Source organism: Crotalus tigris, unplaced genomic scaffold, assembly GCF_016545835.1.
Source record: "Crotalus tigris isolate CLP2741 ecotype Arizona unplaced genomic scaffold, ASM1654583v1 scf7180000017964.494433, whole genome shotgun sequence".
In the NCBI taxonomy this organism is placed as follows: Eukaryota; Metazoa; Chordata; class Lepidosauria; order Squamata; family Viperidae; genus Crotalus; species Crotalus tigris.
Window position 1 is genome coordinate 454950 of NW_024096747.1, and position 21567 is coordinate 476516.

The 21567-nt window shown below is 42.0% G+C and overlaps 1 protein-coding gene across 1 annotated transcript in view; it reads right to left on the bottom strand.

The window, feature by feature from the left end:
* Window positions 1-16782, bottom strand: part of NCKIPSD (NCK interacting protein with SH3 domain) — a 65181-nt gene extending 48399 nt beyond the window's left edge. Inside the window, exons 1-2 of the mRNA XM_039345588.1 lie at window positions 16670-16782; window positions 15461-15656 (exon numbers count right to left, since the gene is read on the bottom strand). Of these exons, the coding sequence (XP_039201522.1) occupies window positions 15461-15656; window positions 16670-16716 (243 nt within the window). The 5' untranslated portion in view covers window positions 16717-16782. The remainder of the gene's footprint in view (window positions 1-15460; window positions 15657-16669) is intronic.
* Window positions 16783-21567: the final 4785 nt, after the last annotated feature.

The following is a 21567-nucleotide window of genomic DNA, read 5'->3' on the forward strand; positions in this document are numbered from 1 at the left end:
CCAGGTTGCCTACCCCGGTTCTAGAGGATAACATTAATAATCAGCCTCCTCTATGAGCCTAGCAGAACTAGGAATGTGTGCTGCCTCCCTCCCTCCTTTAAGATAGAAAAAGCAGCATGTTTAATTGCTATGTTCAACAAAGCACCACACTCCTGTTGCACCAAACTGTCAAACACACACACTCTCTATCGCTCTCAGCCCCTTTGCAGAGGCAGCAAGCCATGTGCACATTAGAGGCACTGGGAGTGATCCAGGCAACAAATTATCCTTGTGAAAGGATAAAGGACAAAAAGCTCAATTCGTGCAGGCTTCCTTCATGTTAGTGCATCCAGAGCCATTTTATTATTTAGACTAAGAGAAGAATCTCAGGGTAGGAAAGGCCATTTACGATGGCATCCTTTCCTGCAGAGGCTCATGACAAGAAAAGCATTCGGTGGTATGCAGTGCCTCCCTCTAATTACTCCACTTCTCAAGCCTTATACTTTTTCTAGAAGCAAAGAGGGATGGGAATACTGACTGCAAGGCTTTCTCTCTTATTTTGGAGGGAAGGGATGATAGCAAGATGGACTACTGTAGATGTTTCTCTCTGGCACTGCATCAACATCTTAACACTGGTGACAGTACTGAAGTTTTCTATTCACCTTCCTCCGTTCTTCAAATCTCTGTGCCTCTTCCCCCCTCCCCTTAGTTCCATCTAGGCCAGGGGTGGGGAACCTTGGCTCTTTTATGACTTGTGGACTTCAACTCCCAGAATTCCTGAGCCAGCATGGCTGGCTCACGAATTCTGGGAGTTGGTCCACAAGTCATAAAAGAGCCAAGTTTGCTGGCTCAGGAATTCTGGGAGTTGAAGTCCATAAGTCATAAAAGAGCCAAGGTTCCCCACCCCTGATCTAGGCAATCCTTACGTCCCATAGCCAAAGGTTATGCTTATCCCAGCATCTCCTTCAGTTAATCCTTTATCCTTTCAGCATCCAGAGGGTAGACCAGAATTTTGTTTTTTACCCTCAGATACAAAGTCCTCTGCCCCGTTAAAGCAGCCTGATTCTTTTGAGTTACCACACACACACACACACACAAATGCACACATATAATCTTGTGTTGGATGTATTTTTTTTCAGAACTAAAAATCTTGGTCCCATGCATACAGCTGATCATACATAGGATTTTAACGTGTTTGCCAGGAGTTCTCTAATGTTGCGCTTGACTGGTGCATTCTCTAAAATTATGGAAGCTAGGTATGTTTTTGTTGTCATGAATAGATAGATCTCTGTTTGATTTTATATTGACAGTGCTATAAATCTCTGCTGGGTTAATTAATTAATTAATTCAGATGGTCTAACCCAAGTGGGTTGATAGATCTAGAGACTTTTCTGAAGGCAGCTTCACAATTTCCAGCCTAGTTTGTCATCAGTGCTGATAAACATGGCCAACCGTGAAACATGGAGCTCCTTGGGTATATACGTAGTCCTCGACTTATGTCCATAATTGAACCCAAAATTTTGGTTGCTTAGCAAGACAGTTGGAGTTAGATCAGGGGTGTTAAACCCGTCGCGTCTCGTGACATATTATGACTTTCCCCCCCTTGCTGGAGCTGCGGTGGGCACTTGACACATCTGGCCCAGAGGCCAGCAGTTTGACACCCCTGAGTTAGATGGTTCCTAAATGCCCTCTTCCCTTCAACAGACATCACATGACATCTTGGCTCACCAGACTGTTGAAAGGGATGAAGCAGATGGATAGTAGGCTGGAGTACTGTTGCAGAAAATACGGGCACAATTTGATTTTAACATGGATTTGAGTCCTCCTCAGGGCCTGCTTGCAATCCTATTTTGTGGTAGTGAATGTGGCAGACAGGGCTTACCTCTTCTCTTCCTCTCTTGCATTTGCACCAAAGAGTTCTGCAAAGGCTTTTCAATACCTTCTTCCCTTAAGATGTTGAGGGAAGGGAATCAGAACAGCTAGAAGCATGCTGAGAGCAATTTTCCCTCATTTTTTGTAGAAAAGACTGAATTTCTAGTGTTGGGGCAGATTATAGGTCCTGTTCATATGGATGTTTTTTAATTGCTTATCCATCTTGATGTGGACAGAGGATGTGGAAAAGTTAAGGCCCACCATCTGTTTGCTCAACTCTTTCCCCACCTGGCTAACTAATTAGTCACACTGGAATCACCCACAGTTACCAGACATGATTAATGACTTTTTCAGCAAGGAAAGTCTTGCCACTTACTTAAAAAAGAAAGTTATGTGACCTTTATTTAAAAGTCCTCTTTGCGCCTCAAAGAGTTTTGTAATTATAAGCCAGGGTCTAATATTCCGTTTCTGAATAAAATGGTTGAGAAAGCTATAACTGTGCTGTTCTAGGTGGACAATGAAAGTGATTATCTTCTAGACCAGGGGTGTCAAACTGTCGGCCTGCGAGCAAGATGCATCACGTGGAAACCACACCCACTACAGCTCCGGCAAGGGGCAAAAAGTCACGATACATCGCGACACGTCACGTAACACAGCGAGTTTGACACTCCTGATCTAAACCCACTTCAATTAAGGCTTTGCCCATTCCAGTGAATGAGGTACATTGGAAACCAGGTGAGGAGAAATACAGTACTGGTATGGAGGAATATTGAGATAGCCCTGAAGAAGATAGGTAGCAGCCTTTGGGAAAACATGAGCTTGGCCAGGAAAACAGGACTTGATGAACAGTCAAGATTGCCCACCTTGATTCTCTTGGGTATAAGAGAGAATGAAAGAAAAATTGTGTCAGGCTTTCTGTTATCTTTTATAACAATAAAGCAGACATCCAGTAGTTCCTATTTCCTGACCTGGTCTACTTTGAAGGACTGCTATTTGCTACCTCTCCTGGATTTCTTGGCACCTTTCAATACCACTGACCATGGTTATCTTTCTGAGGGAATTGGACATCTGAAGAATTTGGGCCTTAGGAAATTGGTTTGCAGAGATTCTGGTCTTTATTGCCAGGACTCACCCAGATGGTGGTGCTATGGTGTCCCATAAAGCTCTATCATATCCTCTTGCTCAACATCTATCGCAAATTATTGAGGAGATTATTTGGAACTTATTTAGAACTTTGGAACGGGGTGCCATCACTATACTTGAGCCACCCAGCTCTACTGCTTCTTTTATCTAATTCCACAGGAGCAATCAGCACCTTCCGAAACTTGAGCACGATGAAGGATAACAACAACAAAAAAAAAAAATTAAATTCAGACTAAGAGTGGTGCTGTTGGTAAGGAGAAAATTGGATTCAGGATGGATGTGAGGCTTACTTTGGATGGAGCAGCATGTCCCCCACAAGAGCCCCATTTGGGGACTTCTTGACTCTGGCTATCAAGATTTACAAATGATAGCTGGATCAAAAAGACTATCTACAAAACTATGGGGAGTGTGCCAGCTGGGACCCTCTCTTCTTGAGCCAATTGGATTTACTGATTTGGAGCTGCTTTCTTGGAAACAATATATCAGGTCACAATATATACTAATGGAACATTTATTTATTATATATTTATATATTTATATATATATATATTCTTAAGAATGCTAAAAACAAAAAGGTGAGATATATATATATATATATATATATATATATATATATATATATATATATATATATATATATATATATGGAAATAAAAACAAAAACATGACTCTTGGGAATATTCATGTTAGTCAAATAGTAATGATCACCAAGAGAGTATCTATAAAAATAGAATTTTAATCCACCGAGCTTTCGTCAAACACAATTGACATCGTCAGGGTTAAAAGGTAAGTGCCGGGGGAGAGTCTTATATACAGCTGTTTAGTGTCTGCTTCCGGCTCCTGGAGAGTGTCATAGGCCCCAGCTGATCGGGTTGGGTCTCCAGCCTACATCCCACATTACTAATCTGCATTCTGTCATAAGTTGTTTCAGAGTTGGGAGTCCAGATCTTTTTGCCTTCATTGCTCATAGCCTCCCCCCCACCACCATCCCACACACGACTTCCCTCTACGAGTGGGGGTGGGCAATTATCACTTTCAGTATCCTTACAAGCCTCACGGCTATTTTGGTCTTGTTTATCCGTCTCCCGGAATTGTGCCCTAGATTCATAACCCCCGCCCATATTGTTCCTTGCGGTTCTACAACAATTAGAACACGAGGCTATGACCCGTCAACAGCCCAAGTTTTGGGCACGGTACGTTGACAACACTTTTGCGGTCGTCAAACGAGACCATTTAGCCGGCTTTATGGGAGTATTAAATTCAATATATCCGGACATTAAGTTTACGTTGGAGGAGGAGGTCCGGGGCTCGATAGCCTTCCTGGACGTACTGGTCCAACGTTCCCCAGATGGAACTCTGAACACCAAGGTCTATCGGAAGCCCACTCATACGGACCGCATCCTCCATTTCCATAGTAATCATCCGGCCTCCCATAAGGCCAGCTGTATTAAGACCTTGTTCAAACGGGTACAGTCGCACTGCAGCACTATGGAAGCTAAGGCAGAAGAAAGAAAACATCTATTCCGCATATGCCGAATGAATGGGTATCCCCCGAGGTTTATTAAGCGACACAGTATGGCACCCGGACTACATAATGGACAATCAAGAGAGGACCTCCAGACACGGGTCACACGCGTGTCACTACCGTACATCAGAAACGTGTCAGAGGCTACAGCCAGGCTTCTGGCACCCCACAACATACAGGTAGCCCACAAACCCACCCAAACCATACGAGCTAAGGTGATGCACCCCAAAGATCAGCTCCCCACCGCCGAGAGATCAGCCATAGTTTATAAAATCAACTGTGCGGATTGCCAGAGTAATTACATAGGCGAGACCTCGAAAAGACTTAAGACCCGCCTACATGAGCCTAGGCTAGCCATTAGACGGGGTGAACAACACTCCCAGATTTGGGCTCATGCAGTAGAATACGGCCATCGTTTTGATTTTGAGAATGCCCAAATCTTGGCTAACGATATCACAAAAAGAGGCCGCTTATTAAAAGAGGCATGGTTCTCAGAAACTGAATCCATCAATAGGCGTGTGGATTTGTGTGCAGCACACCAGGCTCTGAAAATATGGAATGCTGGTAGCCGCATTAACCGGGAGAGGGGACCTAATTCAAAGACTTACTATCCAGAAGACATCGCCCGACCCTCCTCCTCATGTAATCACATTAATGCAGCCCCCACTGATGGCCCCCCCTTCCTGGAACAACTACAGACCAGTCCTGGCAGACAACCGCGGACGGATTCGCCACGATCCGTAGAGAACGGAACAGCATGGAGATGGAATGGAAATGGATGGGGATTCGAGAAACTGGAAGAAAAACGGAATACAACCAGGTCCGGTAGAGATGAGGAGAACGACGATGAACCCCCCCATGAGGAGGCTACCAGACACAGCATGACAACTCGATCGCAATCCAGCAGGAGAATGCACTCCCCTTCGACACCCCCAGCGCAAAGTTATGGGATGAAACAGCGACTACAATTAAAGGGGAAGAGCACCGTATGGAGTGGGAATGGAGAACCAAGGACAGACGGTAACGTTGCCCACCGGCAACGGATGGAACAACGAGCCACTGACAATAGGACAACGACAAAAAACATCTTGACGGTGCTCAAGACAGAGCGTGTGGGAACGAACAGCGGACCGTACAGGGGAACCCAGGGGAAGAAGGAGGGGAGGAGGAACAATATGGGCGGGGGTTATGAATCTAGGGCACAATTCCGGGAGACGGATAAACAAGACCAAAATAGCCGTGAGGCTTGTAAGGATACTGAAAGTGATAATTGCCCACCCCCACTCGTAGAGGGAAGTCGTGTGTGGGATGGTGGTGGGGGGGAGGCTATGAGCAAGGAAGGCAAAAAGATCTGGACTCCCAACTCTGAAACAACTTATGACAGAATGCAGATTAGTAATGTGGGATGTAGGCTGGAGACCCAACCCGATCAGCTGGGGCCTATGACACGCTCCAGGAGCCGGACGCAGACACTAAACAGCTGTATATAAGACTCTCCCCCGGCACTTACCTTTTAACCCTGACGATGTCAATTGTGTTTGACGAAAGCTCGGTGGATTAAAATTCTATTTTTATAGATACTCTCTTGGTGATCATTACTATTTGACTAACATGAATATTCCCAAGAGTCATGTTTTTGTTTTTATTTCCAATCATTATAACAGAGCAGTTTTGCTCAAGGCAAGGCGCTGGGAGAAGTCGGTATGCCGTATCTCGGCTTGTTATCGCAAGTTAGCCTTCCTGCACGCCTGCATGCGTGAAGAACTCCCACCCAAATCATTAATGAGACCTGCAGTGAATTCTGCTGAATGCCAGTTAGCGGTGAGACAATTCCAACGTCGCACGGTACGAGCACTCATTAATGATCAACACCGTCGAGTGGGAACCTTGAAGACGGGAGCCAACTGTCTTCGTGAACAATGTAACAGAGATTTATCAGAGCAACACTTCCAAATGCTCGACCAGCACGTTCGGTCAATGGCGGAGAGAACCAATCAACAGACTGCCATACGCCTCCAACGTAAGATAGACACTTTACGGGGATTAAAGGGTAATAGGTATATGGATAATGTGGTACATAATTTATCCTCAAAGACCCTCACCCGCCCCCAACTTGCGCTGTTGCAGCGCGACGCAGGATATAACATGATGGATGCGAATCTGTTAGACTTCGTTGCCGCGTTGGAACCGGCTATGCACCACGAGGATTTGGGAGAAAATTCGGCGAATTTAATCAGGCAGCAGGTCACGGGGTTGCTCATGCGTCATAGGCACCATCAAGTGTTACCTAGGGATGAAACGGAGGCCCTGGAACATCTTAAGAGGGACGCCACCATTGTGATACTCCCCGCTGATAAGGGGAGGGCCACAGTAGTGATGGACAGGGCACTCTATGTGGCCAAAGTGCTGCAGTTATTAAATGACAAGACTGCTTACAGAATTATTAAGAAAGACCCCATGGTGGCCCTGAAAAATAAAATCAACAAGTTACTTGATAGTTTTAAACGATCAAAGAAACTTGATGAAGATACCTTAAGGAGAATACGACCCAATGATTTTGCGCTCCCGAGGTTTTATGGACTGCCAAAAATCCATAAGCAGGATATTCCACTTTGCCCTATCGTGTCGTTTAGAGGCACTCCCATCTCAGGGTTGGCGAAGTGGCTTAGTGACCGCATATCCTACCTGGTCGATGGCAGCCCCACTACAGTCAGATCCGCAGAGGAATTCCTGGGGAGGATCAGGACCCTTAGGGTGGAGGAGGATGAGGTGATGGTCTCTTTTGACGTCACCTCACTCTTTACCTCCATCCCCCAAGAACTGGCCCTGAGAGTCCTAAGGGATAGATTAGAAAAACTAGGAAAAACCGGACACCGGGATTCCCTGCAACCGGGGGACCTAACGCAACTCATTGAGCTATGTCTTACAACTTACTTCTCCTTTCAAGGGAATATATAGGAACAGGTCAAAGGCACACCGATGGGCTCCCCAATATCCAGCGTGGTGGCAGAAGCGGTTCTACAACAATTAGAACACGAGGCTATGACCCGTCAACAGCCCAAGTTTTGGGCACGGTACGTTGACGACACTTTTGCGGTCGTCAAACGAGACCATTTAGCCGGCTTTATGGGAGTATTAAATTCAATATATCCGGACATTAAGTTTATGTTGGAGGAGGAGGTCCGGGGCTCGATAGCCTTCTTGGACGTACTGGTCCAACGTTCCCCAGATGGAACTCTAAACACCAAGGTCTATCGGAAGCCCACTCATACGGACCGCATCCTCCATTTCCATAGTAATCATCCGGCCTCCCATAAAGCCAGCTGTATGAAGACCTTGTTCAAACGGGTACAGTCGCACTGCAGCACCATGGAAGCTAAGGCAGAAGAAAGAAAACATCTATTCCGCATATGCCGAATGAATGGGTATCCCCTGAGGTTTATTAAGCGACACAGTATGGCACCCGGACTACATAATGGACAATCAAGAGAGGACCTCCAGACACGGGTCATACGCGTGTCACTACCGTACCTCAGAAATGTGTCAGAGGCTACAGCCAGGCTTCTGGCACCCCACAACATACAGGTAGCCCACAAACCCACCCAAACCATACGAGCTAAGGTGATGCGCCCCAAAGATCAGCTCCCCACCGCCGAGAGATCAGCCATAGTTTATAAAATCAACTGTGCAGATTGCCAGAGTAATTACATAGGCGAGACCTCGAAAAGACTTAAGACCCGCCTACATGAGCATAGGCTAGCCATCAGACGGGGTGAACAACACTCCCAGATGTGGGCTCATGCAGTAGAATACGGCCATCGTTTTGATTTTGAGAATGCCCAAATCTTGGCTAACGATATCACAAAAAGAGGCCGCTTATTAAAAGAGGCATGGTTCTCAGAAACTGAATCCATCAATAGGCGTGTGGATTTGTGTGCAGCACACCAGGCTATGAAAATATGGAATGCTGGTAGCCGCATTAACCGGGAGAGGGGACCTAATTCAAAGACTTACTATCCAGAAGACATCGCCCGACCCTCCTCCTCATGTAATCACATTAATGCAGCCCCCACTGATGGCCCCCCCTTCCTGGAACAACTACAGACCAGTCCTGGCAGACAACTGCGGACGGATTCGCCACGATCCGTAGAGAACGGAACAGCATGGAGATGGAATGGAAATGGATGGAGATTCGAGAAACTGGAAGAAAAACGGAATATAACCAGGTCCGGTAGAGATGAGGAGAACGACGATGAACCCTCCCATGAGGAGGCTACCAGACACAGCATGACAACTCGATCGCAATCCAGCAGGAGAATGCACCCCCCTTCGACACCCCCAGCGCAAAGTTATGGGATGAAACAGCGACTACAATTAAAGGGGAAGAACACCGTATGGAGTGGGAATGGAGAACCAAGGACAGACGGTAACGTTGCCCACCGGCAACGGATGGAACAACGAGCCACTGACAATAGGACAACGACAAAAAACATCTTGACGGTGCGCAAGACAGAGCGTGTGGGAACAAACAGCGGACCGTACAGGGGAACCCAGGGGAAGAAGGAGGGGAGGAGGAACAATATGGGCGGGGGTTATGAATCTAGGGCACAATTCCGGGAGACGGATAAACAAGACCAAAATAGCCGTGAGGCTTGTAAGGATACTGAAAGTGATAATTGCCCACCCCCACTCGTATAGGGAAGTCGTGTGTGGGATGGTGGTGGGGGGGAGGCTATGAGCAAGGAAGGCAAAAAGATCTGGACTCCCAACTCTGAAACAACTTATGACAGAATGCAGATTAGTAATGTGGGATGTAGGCTGGAGACCCAACCTGATCAGCTGGGGCCTATGACACGCTCCAGGAGCCGGAAGCAGACACTAAACAGCTGTATATAAGACTCTCCCCCGGCACTTACCTTTTAACCCTGACGATGTCAATTGTGTTTGACGAAAGCTCGGTGGATTAAAGTTCTATTTTTATAGATACTCTCTTGGTGATCATTACTATTTGACTAACATATATATATATATATATATATATATATATATATATATATATATATATATATATAATATTGTTTTCTGAGGTTTTCGCGGGTATTTGTATGTAGGTCTTTGGTTGTTCGGGTTTTCTCCCGCGTAAAATTGGAAGTGTCTTGGCGACGTTTCGACGAAGTCCCATTCGTCATCTTCAGGCTGGTGTTTTCAGCTTCGTGCTTCGAGCAGCAATGTGTGGTCTTAGCTGTTTCTTCCTTTTAACTGCCAGTGGGGGTATGAACTGATTGGGTGGGAGCTTGGCTGTGTTCTGATTGGGTGGAGGTGTGTTCTGAATGGTTAGGGGCTTGGCTGTGCTCTGATTGGCTGGGGGAGTGTTCTGTTTGGTTGTGCTCAGGTTAGTCTGAGTTGCAGAGGGGTTTGAGATTTTGGGCTGCCTTCTTATTTTTTGGCTTCGCGTTCGTGGTCGTGCTTCTTCTTCATGGAGGGTGTCAGTTTGCTTCATGTATGGATTGGAGGGGTTTAAAGTGGCTAATGATGCAGCTGTGGTCTGGCTTCTGGTTTGTGGTCGTGCCTCGTCATCGGTGTGGCTTTGGGTTTGTTTTTTGCGTGGATGTGTGGTGGTGACATCCTGTGTGGTTTTTGTGAGTGTGGGTCTGGTATCATTTTTTGTGTTAGGGAGTCGTTTGTCAATAAGGGCGGGTTTCCAAATGGCTGGTAGGCGGGAGGTATCATCTCGCTTGTTCATGCTGTGTGGGCGTTTTTCTATCTCGATGGCTTCTCTGATTATTCTGTTATTAAAATGTTCACTTTTGGCAATGGTTCTGGTATTTTTAAAGTCAATTTCATGTCCTGTGGCTTTAAGGTGTTGGACCAGGGAAGATGTTGGTTCCTCTTTTTTGACTGAGTTCTTATGTTCTTCAATGCGTGCACTTATTCTTCTGTTGGTTTGTCCGATGTATGTGGTGGGACAAGTGGTGCATGGGATTTCGTATACTCCTTGATTTTCTAATTCAATTTTATCTTTGGGGTTTCTAAGGATGGTGGATATTTTTCTGTTTGTGCAGAATGCTGTTTTGATGTTGTGTTTATGGAGGATCTTACTGATTCTGTCTGTGGTGCCTTTTATGTATGGGAGGAGGGCTTTGCCGTTTTCTTGTTCTTTGTCTTGAATTTTAGTGGGGGTTTCTTTTTGGATTAGGTTTGTAATCTTATTTCTATGGAATCCATTGGATGTTAGTACATTGGTGAGAGTGTGTAGTTCGAGTTTTAGGTGTTTAGGTTTAGGTGTTTTTAGCCATCGAGATAGAAAAACGCCCACACAGCATGAACAAGCGAGATGATACCTCCCGCCTACCAGCCATTTGGAAACCCGCCCTTATTGACAAACGACTCCCTAACACAAAAAATGATACCAGACCCACACTCACAAAAACCACACAGGAGGTCACCACCACACATCCACGCAAAAAACAAACCCAAAGCCACACTGATGACGAGGCACGACCACAAACCAGAAGCCAGACCACAGCTGCATCATTAGCCACTTTAAACCCCTCCAATCCATACATGAAGCAAACTGACACCCTCCATGAAGAAGAAGCACGACCACGAACGCGAAGCCAAAAAATAAGAAGGCAGCCCAAAATCTCAAACCCCTCTGCAACTCAGACTAACCTGAGCACAACCAAACAGAACACTCCCCCAGCCAATCAGAGCACAGCCAAGCCCCTAACCATTCAGAACACACCTCCACCCAATCAGAACACAGCCAAGCTCCCACCCAATCAGTTCATACCCCCACTGGCAGTTAAAAGGAAGAAACAGCTAAGACCACACATTGCTGCTCAAAGCACAAAGCTGAAAACACCAGCCTGAAGATGACGAATGGGACTTCGTCGAAACGTCGCCAAGACACTTCCAATTTTACGCGGGAGAAAACCCGAACAACCAAAGACCTACACACACAACACACACACACACACACACACACACACACACACACACACACACACACACACATATATATATATATATATATATATATATATATATATATATATGCGCTAAAAACAAAAAGGTGATTCCTGGGTAGACTCATGTTTAACTAGCAAAAATGCAAGAACACCAGGAAATATAAAACTATAAAAGTTTTAATAAGTTAAAATACCAAGCTTTCGCCGGCAACTGCCAGCATCGTCAGGGTAGCTTCCAGTCGATGGGAGAGGCTATTTATGGATATGGCGTTCTTTGCACCCGGCTCCTGGACGTCGTTACAGGTCCCAGCCCATCCACTTGCACTCTGATCATAGTTTCCGTGTTGCTGATCGTTATTTTCTTGCTTTTCTTGTTTGTATCTATGTTCCCACCCCCATCCTCATGTGGCCGTGGATTGGGGGAGCCTGTACATTTTCGTTGTTTGTTTTTCTCCTCCTCCTTCCTGATACTCCCCCTCCTCGTTCTCCTCCCACCTTCCCTCTTTCCATAGTCCTTTTTCACAGTTGCCACCTCATTGCTTTCTTCTATATCACAAGATTTCATTGCAGTTATCTTGATAACTGAAGAGTGAAATAATTGCAATGAAATCTTGTGACGTAGGAGAAAGCAATGAGGTGGCAACTGTGAAAAAGGACTATGGAAAGAGGGAAGGTGGGAGGAGAACGAGGAGGGGGAGTATCAGGAAGGAGGGGGGTGGGGACATAGATACAAACAAGGAAAGCAAGAAAATAACGATCAGCAACATGGAAACTACAATCAGAGTGCAAGTGGATGGGCTGGGACCTGTAACGAGGTCCAGGAGCCGGGTGCAAAGAATGCCATATTCATAAATAGCCTCTCCCATCGACTGGAAGCTACCCTGACGATGCTGGCAGTTGCCGGCGAAAGCTTGGTATTTTAACTTATTAAAACTTTTTATAGTTTTATATTTCCTGGTGTTCTTGCATTTTTGCTAGTTAAACATATATGGCCTATTTTAATGTTGGATTTTTATTGCTTTTAATCCTCATTCCTCAGAAGCTACAACTGGTCCAGAATACAGTGATGTAAGCAGCAATGGGTGAGCCACAGCATGCTCATAGGCTCCCAATGCTTTATGAACCATACTGGTTCCTGGCTGGCTTCCTTGTACAATTCAAAATGTTCCTATAAGCCTTCATGGCATAGGGCCTAGTTATTTGAAGGACCATCTGTCTCCAATAGTCTCTACCTGTCCAGTAACATTGGACAGAATGGGTGTGCTCCAGGTGCCTTTGATTAAACAGGGTCATCTATCAGCTACCTTCTCTATTGCAGCACCTGCCTTCTGAAACAGCTTCCCCCAGAGATCCATATGGTTGTCCCCCTGCTGATAATTCTGAATGTCCTTGAAAACCTGGCTGTTCACCTAGGTCTTGAGGCAGAATGGTTACTGAGCCCATGTTGGTTATTTTTTTTGTTTGCTTGTATGTTTTTTTCTGGACAGATATGATTCTTTTTCTAATTTTTTAAGCTTTTTTAAAGTTCAAAGCTGTCTATAATCATCTGGAGTCTAAATTTAAATTGTAATAGAATAAATTAATAAAAAGAGGAACACTAGAGTAGAACAGTGTTTCCTCCTGTCTATTTTCTTCTCCTTTTATCAACCTGGTCTAAAAACCAGATCACTAGTCATATTCTCGAACTGCTGCAATCCCAAGAATGTGTAAACTTAGTCTGATCATGCCCCTAGGAGCCAGAAAGGCCTTTTGGGGAGAAAGTGCATATGTGTGTGTGGCGGCGGGGGGGGAATGCCCAAATGTTCCCAGATATCCATTTGTATTTTGCTGAAGCCTGAATGCATGCTGATCAAAAGTACATGCATTTTAAACCTAGTTCCAACAGCACCTCTCTCTTACTTGAGAAAACTGCCCTATGTGTTATCAAAATATCTGGAAACAAGCATTTGCCTCAAAGGCTACACATTCTGTAAGCACTCAAAATTCTTCTAATCCTACTACCTTGTCTCAATGATTTTAACAAAAAGAGGGGATTTGTTGTCCTTCGTATTTTCCCAGAAGCAAATAATACTTAAATCAATTTAATCAGAAACAGGCTATTTAGAAAACAATCACAAAGATTAAAACTAAAGCTAGGAAACCACTTTTCAAATTAGAGTGAAGAGATTGAAGTTTAAAAATTACATCATCAACAAACACAGCAACCCACCCACACCAAATACAAATATATTTCACCCTGATTCTCAGTACATCATCTTTTTATCATAGTGCAAAGCACATTCTATTTGCAATACACTGAAATGAGATTGGCCATAAATCCTTCACAAATTGGATTATAGCTAATGGGTCTTCCCATTATTTGTCAATGCACTTTTGCTATGCTAGAGTTTCACTGATACAAAAGGATCATGACAGGGAATGGAGATGGGCAGAGGAGTTCTGCCATTCATTTTTCTCCCCATGAAGAAATCTATCTAGCTTTTATCTTCTTTTCCAGAAAAAAAAGCCCAAAGGCTAAAGGAGTTTATTTCTCTTGGGTGCAGATGTCAACACTCAGAAAGAAGTTATTTTGGAAGGCGACAGGTCCTGTTCCATCCATTTCCATCAACATTAATTTCCCCATTGCCCTGTACCTCCAATCATAAGAGCTGGCCTTCATTTAACTGAAACATAAGTTTTCCCTTGGAGGGACTGATTTCCCTGCTATATTCATGAACATCTGAACTAACGAATACATATATGGAAAATAATGTTCATATAAAGCTCTGTCTTTTATTTATTAATCAAATTTATGTAGCTGCCCATCTTACCAAGGGCAACTGGGCAGGACACAACAATAAATAAAACAACTAATATAAACAGATTAAAAATCTAAATATAAATCACAGCAGTAAATAATATTAAAAACAAAAATACTAACCCTGGGTGGAGGGAGGATAGACATGGCCCCCTCAGGTGTGGCGCTATCAAGACAAATTTCTGGTTCCCTGGGAACCCCCAGGCCTCGTAGGAAAAGCAGGTCTTGATTTGAAAAATCAAAAGGGGAGGCAATCTAATTTCAGGGGGAAGGATGTTTTGTAAGAAACATAGCAGAGAAGGCACATCTCCTGGGATCTATCAGGTACAGATCCGTAGCCAATGGTATTTGCAGCATGCCTTCTCCTGAGATCTAATGGGACTGCCTGATGTAACTGGGGAGAGACGGTCTCTGTCTCACCTTTTCTGCATTCATTTTTTAGTTTAAGTTTAGTTTACTTTAACATTAACAACAAAACGTATGTCGGGCAGCCTTTCCCAATCAGGTGCTCTCAGATGGGCTGAAATTACTGCACTCAGAATTCCCACTCAGTCAGCCACAGAGTTATAGTAATGAAGATCAGATAAATTAGTTAAATTCTTCACATTTAACTAAGGCTTGGAGAGTATTGGCAGAAGACAATGAGATAATAAGCAGTAGCATACTAAAACATTTATTCCTGCAACACGCTCAACTCCTTAAAAGGGTATTGTGAGACTGCTGGCTATCCTAATCAGCACTAACAAATTCCAATCCTAGAGATACGTAAAAAGCAGTAAATAAAATTCTAGACCACCCCAGCCTAGTCTAACATAAAACAGCCATTTTTGCAAAACTCATCATCTGCAATTATCAAAACGTAAGAAGGCATCATTGCTAACATTCATTTTTGACTGGTCTTAGACTGTAAGACTAATGAAAACACTATTCTCCATTCACACTCAAAACAGGTAGTCAGCAGGTGAAAATTTATGTCCCCAAAGAATCCATGGGGTTCAAGATATACAAAATGTATTAGCAGATGTTCACTCCAGTACATAAAATGTAGTTTCTACTCATTCCTTTTCCCTATTCAGGAGCAAGAAAAGAGTACATCTTAATACCAGTCAAGTCATTGGTTCTGCATGCCTAGAGCCTGCTGGAGAAAACTTACAACTATGGCAAAGGCACTACCTGGTAAAGGTCACCTTCTTGCTCCTGGATGTCTTTGTTAGGCAAACTGTGGTGTCGTTCATATCCAGTTCTGCAGACACCATTGGGTTGCCTGGCTAGGTCCAGATGGTGATCACTAGTGGATGGAGTAATTCCTTGAGTGGACGGTGAATGGCCTTTGCGGGAGACTGTTTCCTTTCGATGATGGATCAACTTTCTGATAACATAACAAAGAATCACACTGAGAAGGTAGGTTTCAGGAATGTCCAACGTATCAGCGATACGATGAACTGAAATTTGTATACATAATGAGCATCTTTTTTTTAAATTCAAGGAATAAATCAAGCTTTTTCCTTTACCTATATGAAGTAAGGTATAGGGAACTAAAAAGCTCCTTATTGCCCTATGAGGAAATTCAATTACAAAGGATTAATGCAACAGAGATGGAAACAATCTGGTGTTTTTTTTCAAACGTTACTGGATTCAGACTCAATCAACATGCCTAATAGTCAGGATTGATGAAGACTTTAAAAGCATTTATAGATCACAGATGCTTTTAGCTTTAGAGAACCACTTTTAATTTAGATTACAGAGCATCTAGCTCCACTGTAAGTCATCATGTTCTCAGTTAAGAGGATTTTTGAATTAGTGATATCATAATTTAGTCACCTGAGAAGTTTATTTACAGCAAATGTGATTCTTGAAAAACTTCACATTCTTCTGCTGTATTAATGAATCCTCTGTATGTTGAGTTTTCCTGCACTTCATTTTTTTTTCCTTTTCTTCCATACCTAGCTTTTAATCTCATTTATCTCTAACTTTCTTTGGTTGTATTTCCAGCGTATTACTGCTTTCTCTCTTAAATTCATTCATTCATTCATTCATTCATTCATCTTGATCTTCAATCATTCTCTTCTGCTTTTCCACTCTTTCAAATTATGCTGTGCCTTCACAAACCTTAATACTGGTCTGCAAATCAATATTCAATTCTTTGGAAACAAAGGCACTCCAGGGGGGAAACCAGATGTTAAAAAATAGAATCATCACCATACTATGTGACCTCAATAAAGTGCTACATGGAGAAAAGATGAATGGAAGAAAGAGAGCCAGCTCAGTATCTCTTATAATACCTAACATAGTTCTAATTATGACAATATAAGGTTTAATTGCATTTTCTCTCAGATAACCGTATTTTCATACTGTGATGAATGTCTTGTTTGTTTTACTTACTGAAGAACATCCCTCTGTTCCAAGTTGTATTTTCCTCCATTCTTCATTGCCTCGTTATGAATGGCTTCAATAGCTCTGTCAATAGATTGCAGAACCACATCTTGTTCTAGCACCTAAGGAACACAACATATGTCACATTAAGCATATTCATCTTCCCATCAAGGTTTATAAATAACAATATGGGATTGTCAAATATAGCAATCTTAAATCTGTCGCATAGGTAGCCTCTGAAATAAGCCCAATCTTTTTGTAGTTATAACCCACAGTATTCATTTATAACAAAATCCATTTCCATTTACTACTTGATAAAGGTATTTGTTAGAAATTCTTTTGAAATAAACCGAATGAACCGGGTGGTTTTTTTTTTTCAGTATACAAAATGGATTTTGTCTGTGTAAGATTTATTGGTAGAATAGAAAAAACATTTGTTCTGACAGCAGTGGAATATATATCACAGTACTACTCACGCATCCTAGGCCCCGGAGTCCCTGCATTTCATTACATGAAGATCAATACCAAAACTTCAGAGCAGCTCTGCAGATCAATTTCACATTCAAATTGCCTCTTCTACATTCATTGTAAGCTAGGTGATAATTTTACATTTACCTTTTTTTGCCATCACTGCTCACTTTTGGAAAAGCCAAAGGGCTAAATTCCCTCCATATCCAGCCAAGATAGAAATCTAGTGGCTAGAATTGTACATACTGTATATACTTTCAGTACTGGAGAGCGTAATAACTATTCTCCAAAGCAAGCCATTTAGCTAATGTAATATGTTTATGCAACACATTTTGAACTAAATTATTATTTACATTTCAAAGTTATACTGAACCAATAAACAGTAATTATTCTTTATCTTGCCCTTAAGTAACATTGCAAATCTTAATCACTGAACTTTCTAAGGTCACCCAGCCATGGCCTATCATCAGCCTTTCCCACTTTGGTTTCACACAGATATATTCAATGCACACAATTTCTAGATAGTAGGGTGTCACATGTTCCGACTAATGAAGCACTTCAAAGAACTTTCAGGCATGTTTCCTAAAGTCTTTATTTGCAGAGCTACAATTTTTGCCGGTCACCATGTTGGACTGGTTAATGCCAGAATCTGAACTTCCTGTCGCTGGCATCAAGCTTTCCTTGCTCAACCCCTCCCTTCTCATGCAGTCACAGGTCACATTATCCAATTAGTGAGAAGGTCAAACGTTTACTTCCTCTTTCTTTCCCGGGCTTTTTCCCCCGCTCAGTCTAAGCTAAGTATTAACCCAATAAATGCCAGACAGTTTTGCATATTGTCAAAGCAAGAATACACAGTATTTGCAGCATTGACATAGGGTTTTATGAGAGTTACAGTTCAATACAGCTTGAACTGAATTAATGACAGTCCTGTACAAATTCTTAGGCTAACTGTAAATGTAACTGCTTTGAACTTGAAGATAAGGTTGAAAGGAAACAATGAACAGTAAACAATATTTGGAAAGCAGTATGCAGTATTGATGTAACATTATTTCTCTTGCTTGAAAAAAATTATCTAAAACAACTTTCATGGAAAATATACAAAAATATTGATTGATATGCTATTTTTATCTAAAAAAACTTCTCATGCTGCTTATAATTCATCTTTCAACACCATTATGAGATACCATAATTGTTCCATGAAGACCAAGATCAAATTATAGGCACCATTCTCCAGAACAATACAGCAATAGCACTTAGACTTATATACACTTCACGGTGCTTTACAGCCCTCTCTAAGCGATTTACGGAGTCAGCATATTGCCTCTAATAATCTGGCTCCTCATTTTACTGACCTCGGAAGAATGGAAGGCTGAGTCAACCTTGAGCCGGTCAGGATCCAAGGAATCAAACTCCTGGCAATGCGAGCAGAGTTAGCCTGCAATACTGCATTCTAACCACTGTGCTAACACGGCTCTATGTAAGTATATGTATGTATGTTTATCAGCTAAAATGACCAATTAAGATATTCAAAATATCTATCTTAATCTTTATCTCATGTAGGTTTCCCTTGGTTCTCCTACAATCTCTCCTGCTGTAATTCATTCATTAAATATTTCATTCATTCATTAAATTTCCCTGAGCTGCATTTCTGTGACACATTGCAAAATAATATGCCACACAATACTTCCAAAGCTATTATTATCACATTAACACAATGCATCTTTTTAAAAGATATTATTTTTTCTCTTAAAATTTAATTAACATTAGACAACCCTGTGACCTGTTGGGTCATATTTTGATAGAAAAGTAGTACATTCTAATATGACCAGAACCTTCTATCTCTATATTATTAAATTCTCATTGTGTTTATCTGTTTATACCCTCAAGTTAATCCAAACGGTGCATTATACGTCAATAATTTTTTAATCAAAATACCTAAAATCCATCTTAAAAAATGTATAAATATGTGGGACCCATCATTCTAGTGGCAATGAAATTTTTATAACATTGTATTTGCAAAATTGTGGCAGATGCAGTGTTCCTGTATTCCCATTATCATGATTTCCAATGCTCACTGCAGCCTCCTACAAGCAAAGTCAATGGGAAAGCCAGCAGGAAGTCAGAAGTTGCTCCCACTCCCACTGCTTTTTTGCCTGCCCATGGTTGTTCTGTTGATCTTAGGTAAGTAAATATTATCCTATTATTAATGTTCATTTGCCACTACAATTATTTTTCTATTTATGATATATACTCTTCTTAGATGATCACAGGATCATCCAGCATCAAGGTAAAAACAGTAGATCAGCCTAAAATTTATTGTTCATTCTGGTCACATTAGACGGCACTACCTTTCTCTCAAATGATGACCCAAAGGGTCATAGGATTATCTAGTCCAATTTAATACTGGAGTACTGGAAATTGCAAAGGTAGTCACTGGTTGATAATATGAGTTGACATGATGTCATGGTTCCGATGCTAAGACCAACAAAGTCAGAACTCCAAGGCTAGAGGTTTCCTCAAAGAACATGTTTATTGGTCACAAAATATCAGCACGGTCAAAAGTGAAACCAAGTCTGAAATTCCCTGCAAAGAGTTACACTATTACAAAGTCAAACCTCTCAGCCCGGTGCGATGCAAAATGCTATGTTCCCAACAGTATGATTTGGCAGGCTTTCTAACAAAATGCCCAGCCCTCCAAGCTAACTGATAGAATGACCTTGGTTCCCATGGGAGCCAGAATTATTTAGACTAGCAAAAATACTCCGCATCCCCTCCCTTTCTTGTGGCAATCTAGAATGAGCAGAATGGCTTCAGCCAGGTTTGTTGTAGAGTTGACACGTGACTTTCACTGAATTTGGAGAGACCTTATTCAAGTGCACTTATTATACATTAGTTATGTTTTTTATAGGCCAGCATAGGTGAAATTGCAAAATTTTGAACTTCCCTAACAAAATATAGTAAGAGGAAACAAAATTCTTTTGTCCCTAAATCTCCACATTTAGATTTTTGCTTTAGACTATCACCAAGAAGATGAGGTTCATTTTCTGCCATGTAGGAGAGTTTATCTTTATAATATGGATATCTTTTCAGTAAAACCCAAAGAATGTATATTCAAGCATTCAAGGTACTCCTCAATGTTTCTGAAGAAGCTATCTTCATCCTTTCTAAATCAAATCCTCCTTCCGCTTGCAGTCATTGCTCACAGCCTTCAGACTACAGATGATTCAGATTTTGATACTGTTCAGGAAAATGGTGTATTTTCTTGAAGGGAAGATTCCCCCCTCCCCATTACCTTTTAAATGGGAAAAAAATTGTCCCAGATTTGCTGTCACAATATAGTAAGGGAGGTAGGGGCAACTCAACCTAAATTAGGGCTGTCTTGCTTCAATACACATATGCTATTTAGCAATAGCAAATTTTTTTCTACAACCCAGCCCCCAACCATTTTTCTCTTTTCTATTCCCTCCTTCCTGTCAATACATATAAAAAAATTACTCCTGCAGAGTACTTCTCTAAATGTCATTCTTCAAAACACCATGGTTGTTTAAATGCCAGTCACATAAAACAACTTGTTCAGCAGTCTAGAATAATCATATCTTTCAGAAAAGCATTCTTCTAGACAAATGGGATCTTATGGGCTGTGCTGACAGAACCAAAGATGGATGCAGGCATGCGCTCTGCATGTAATTTACATATTTAAGGTAATGGGCCTATTGCAGATATGACAAATCCTTGAAAAATTTACCTTTCAAACCAAGTTTTCCTTTCCTTTGGGAAGGCCAGATAAAGCACAATAATATTCCACTTCTTCCTTGTCTCTCCCAATTTAGAGGAAACAGCACAGACCCAAAGTTGTTTCATTTCAAAGGTCACGTAATGAATTAAAAGCACAATACTTCTTATATTGGGGAAAGGGTTTTGCAATAACGTGCCACATATGTCAAGAACAATTTGAATGTTTTCCCTGGCTAGCTACAGCAAGCAAACATCTGGGTGGCGTTTTTTTTTTTTACCATGCCGTCCTGTGCAGACATAATCTTTAACCATTATTGGTTCTAAGCTTGCTTTGCTGTTTTAACCCCAATTAAAATTTAAATCAAAGTGGCAAAGATTAAATGAAACATTCTGTTTATTGCACAACATCACAAAAATGGGGCTTCATCCTATTAAGTGCCAGTTCCTTCAGTGCTTCCAGTTAAAAGGTTCCAGAATTAGGTCATCACCACAGTAGATCAAAAGATGAGAACATTTTCCAAAATCACATTAAGTTTATTTTTTAATTTTTAATGCAAAACATGGTCACTTGAATTCATAATTTCATATCCTTTTTGTTTTGATGTACAACATTGAAATGATTTAAACAGAGAGATAATGTAGAATAGCCAAACAAGCAAATAGAATCCTTTTTTAATGGCTCATTTTTAAGCATATTATAGGCA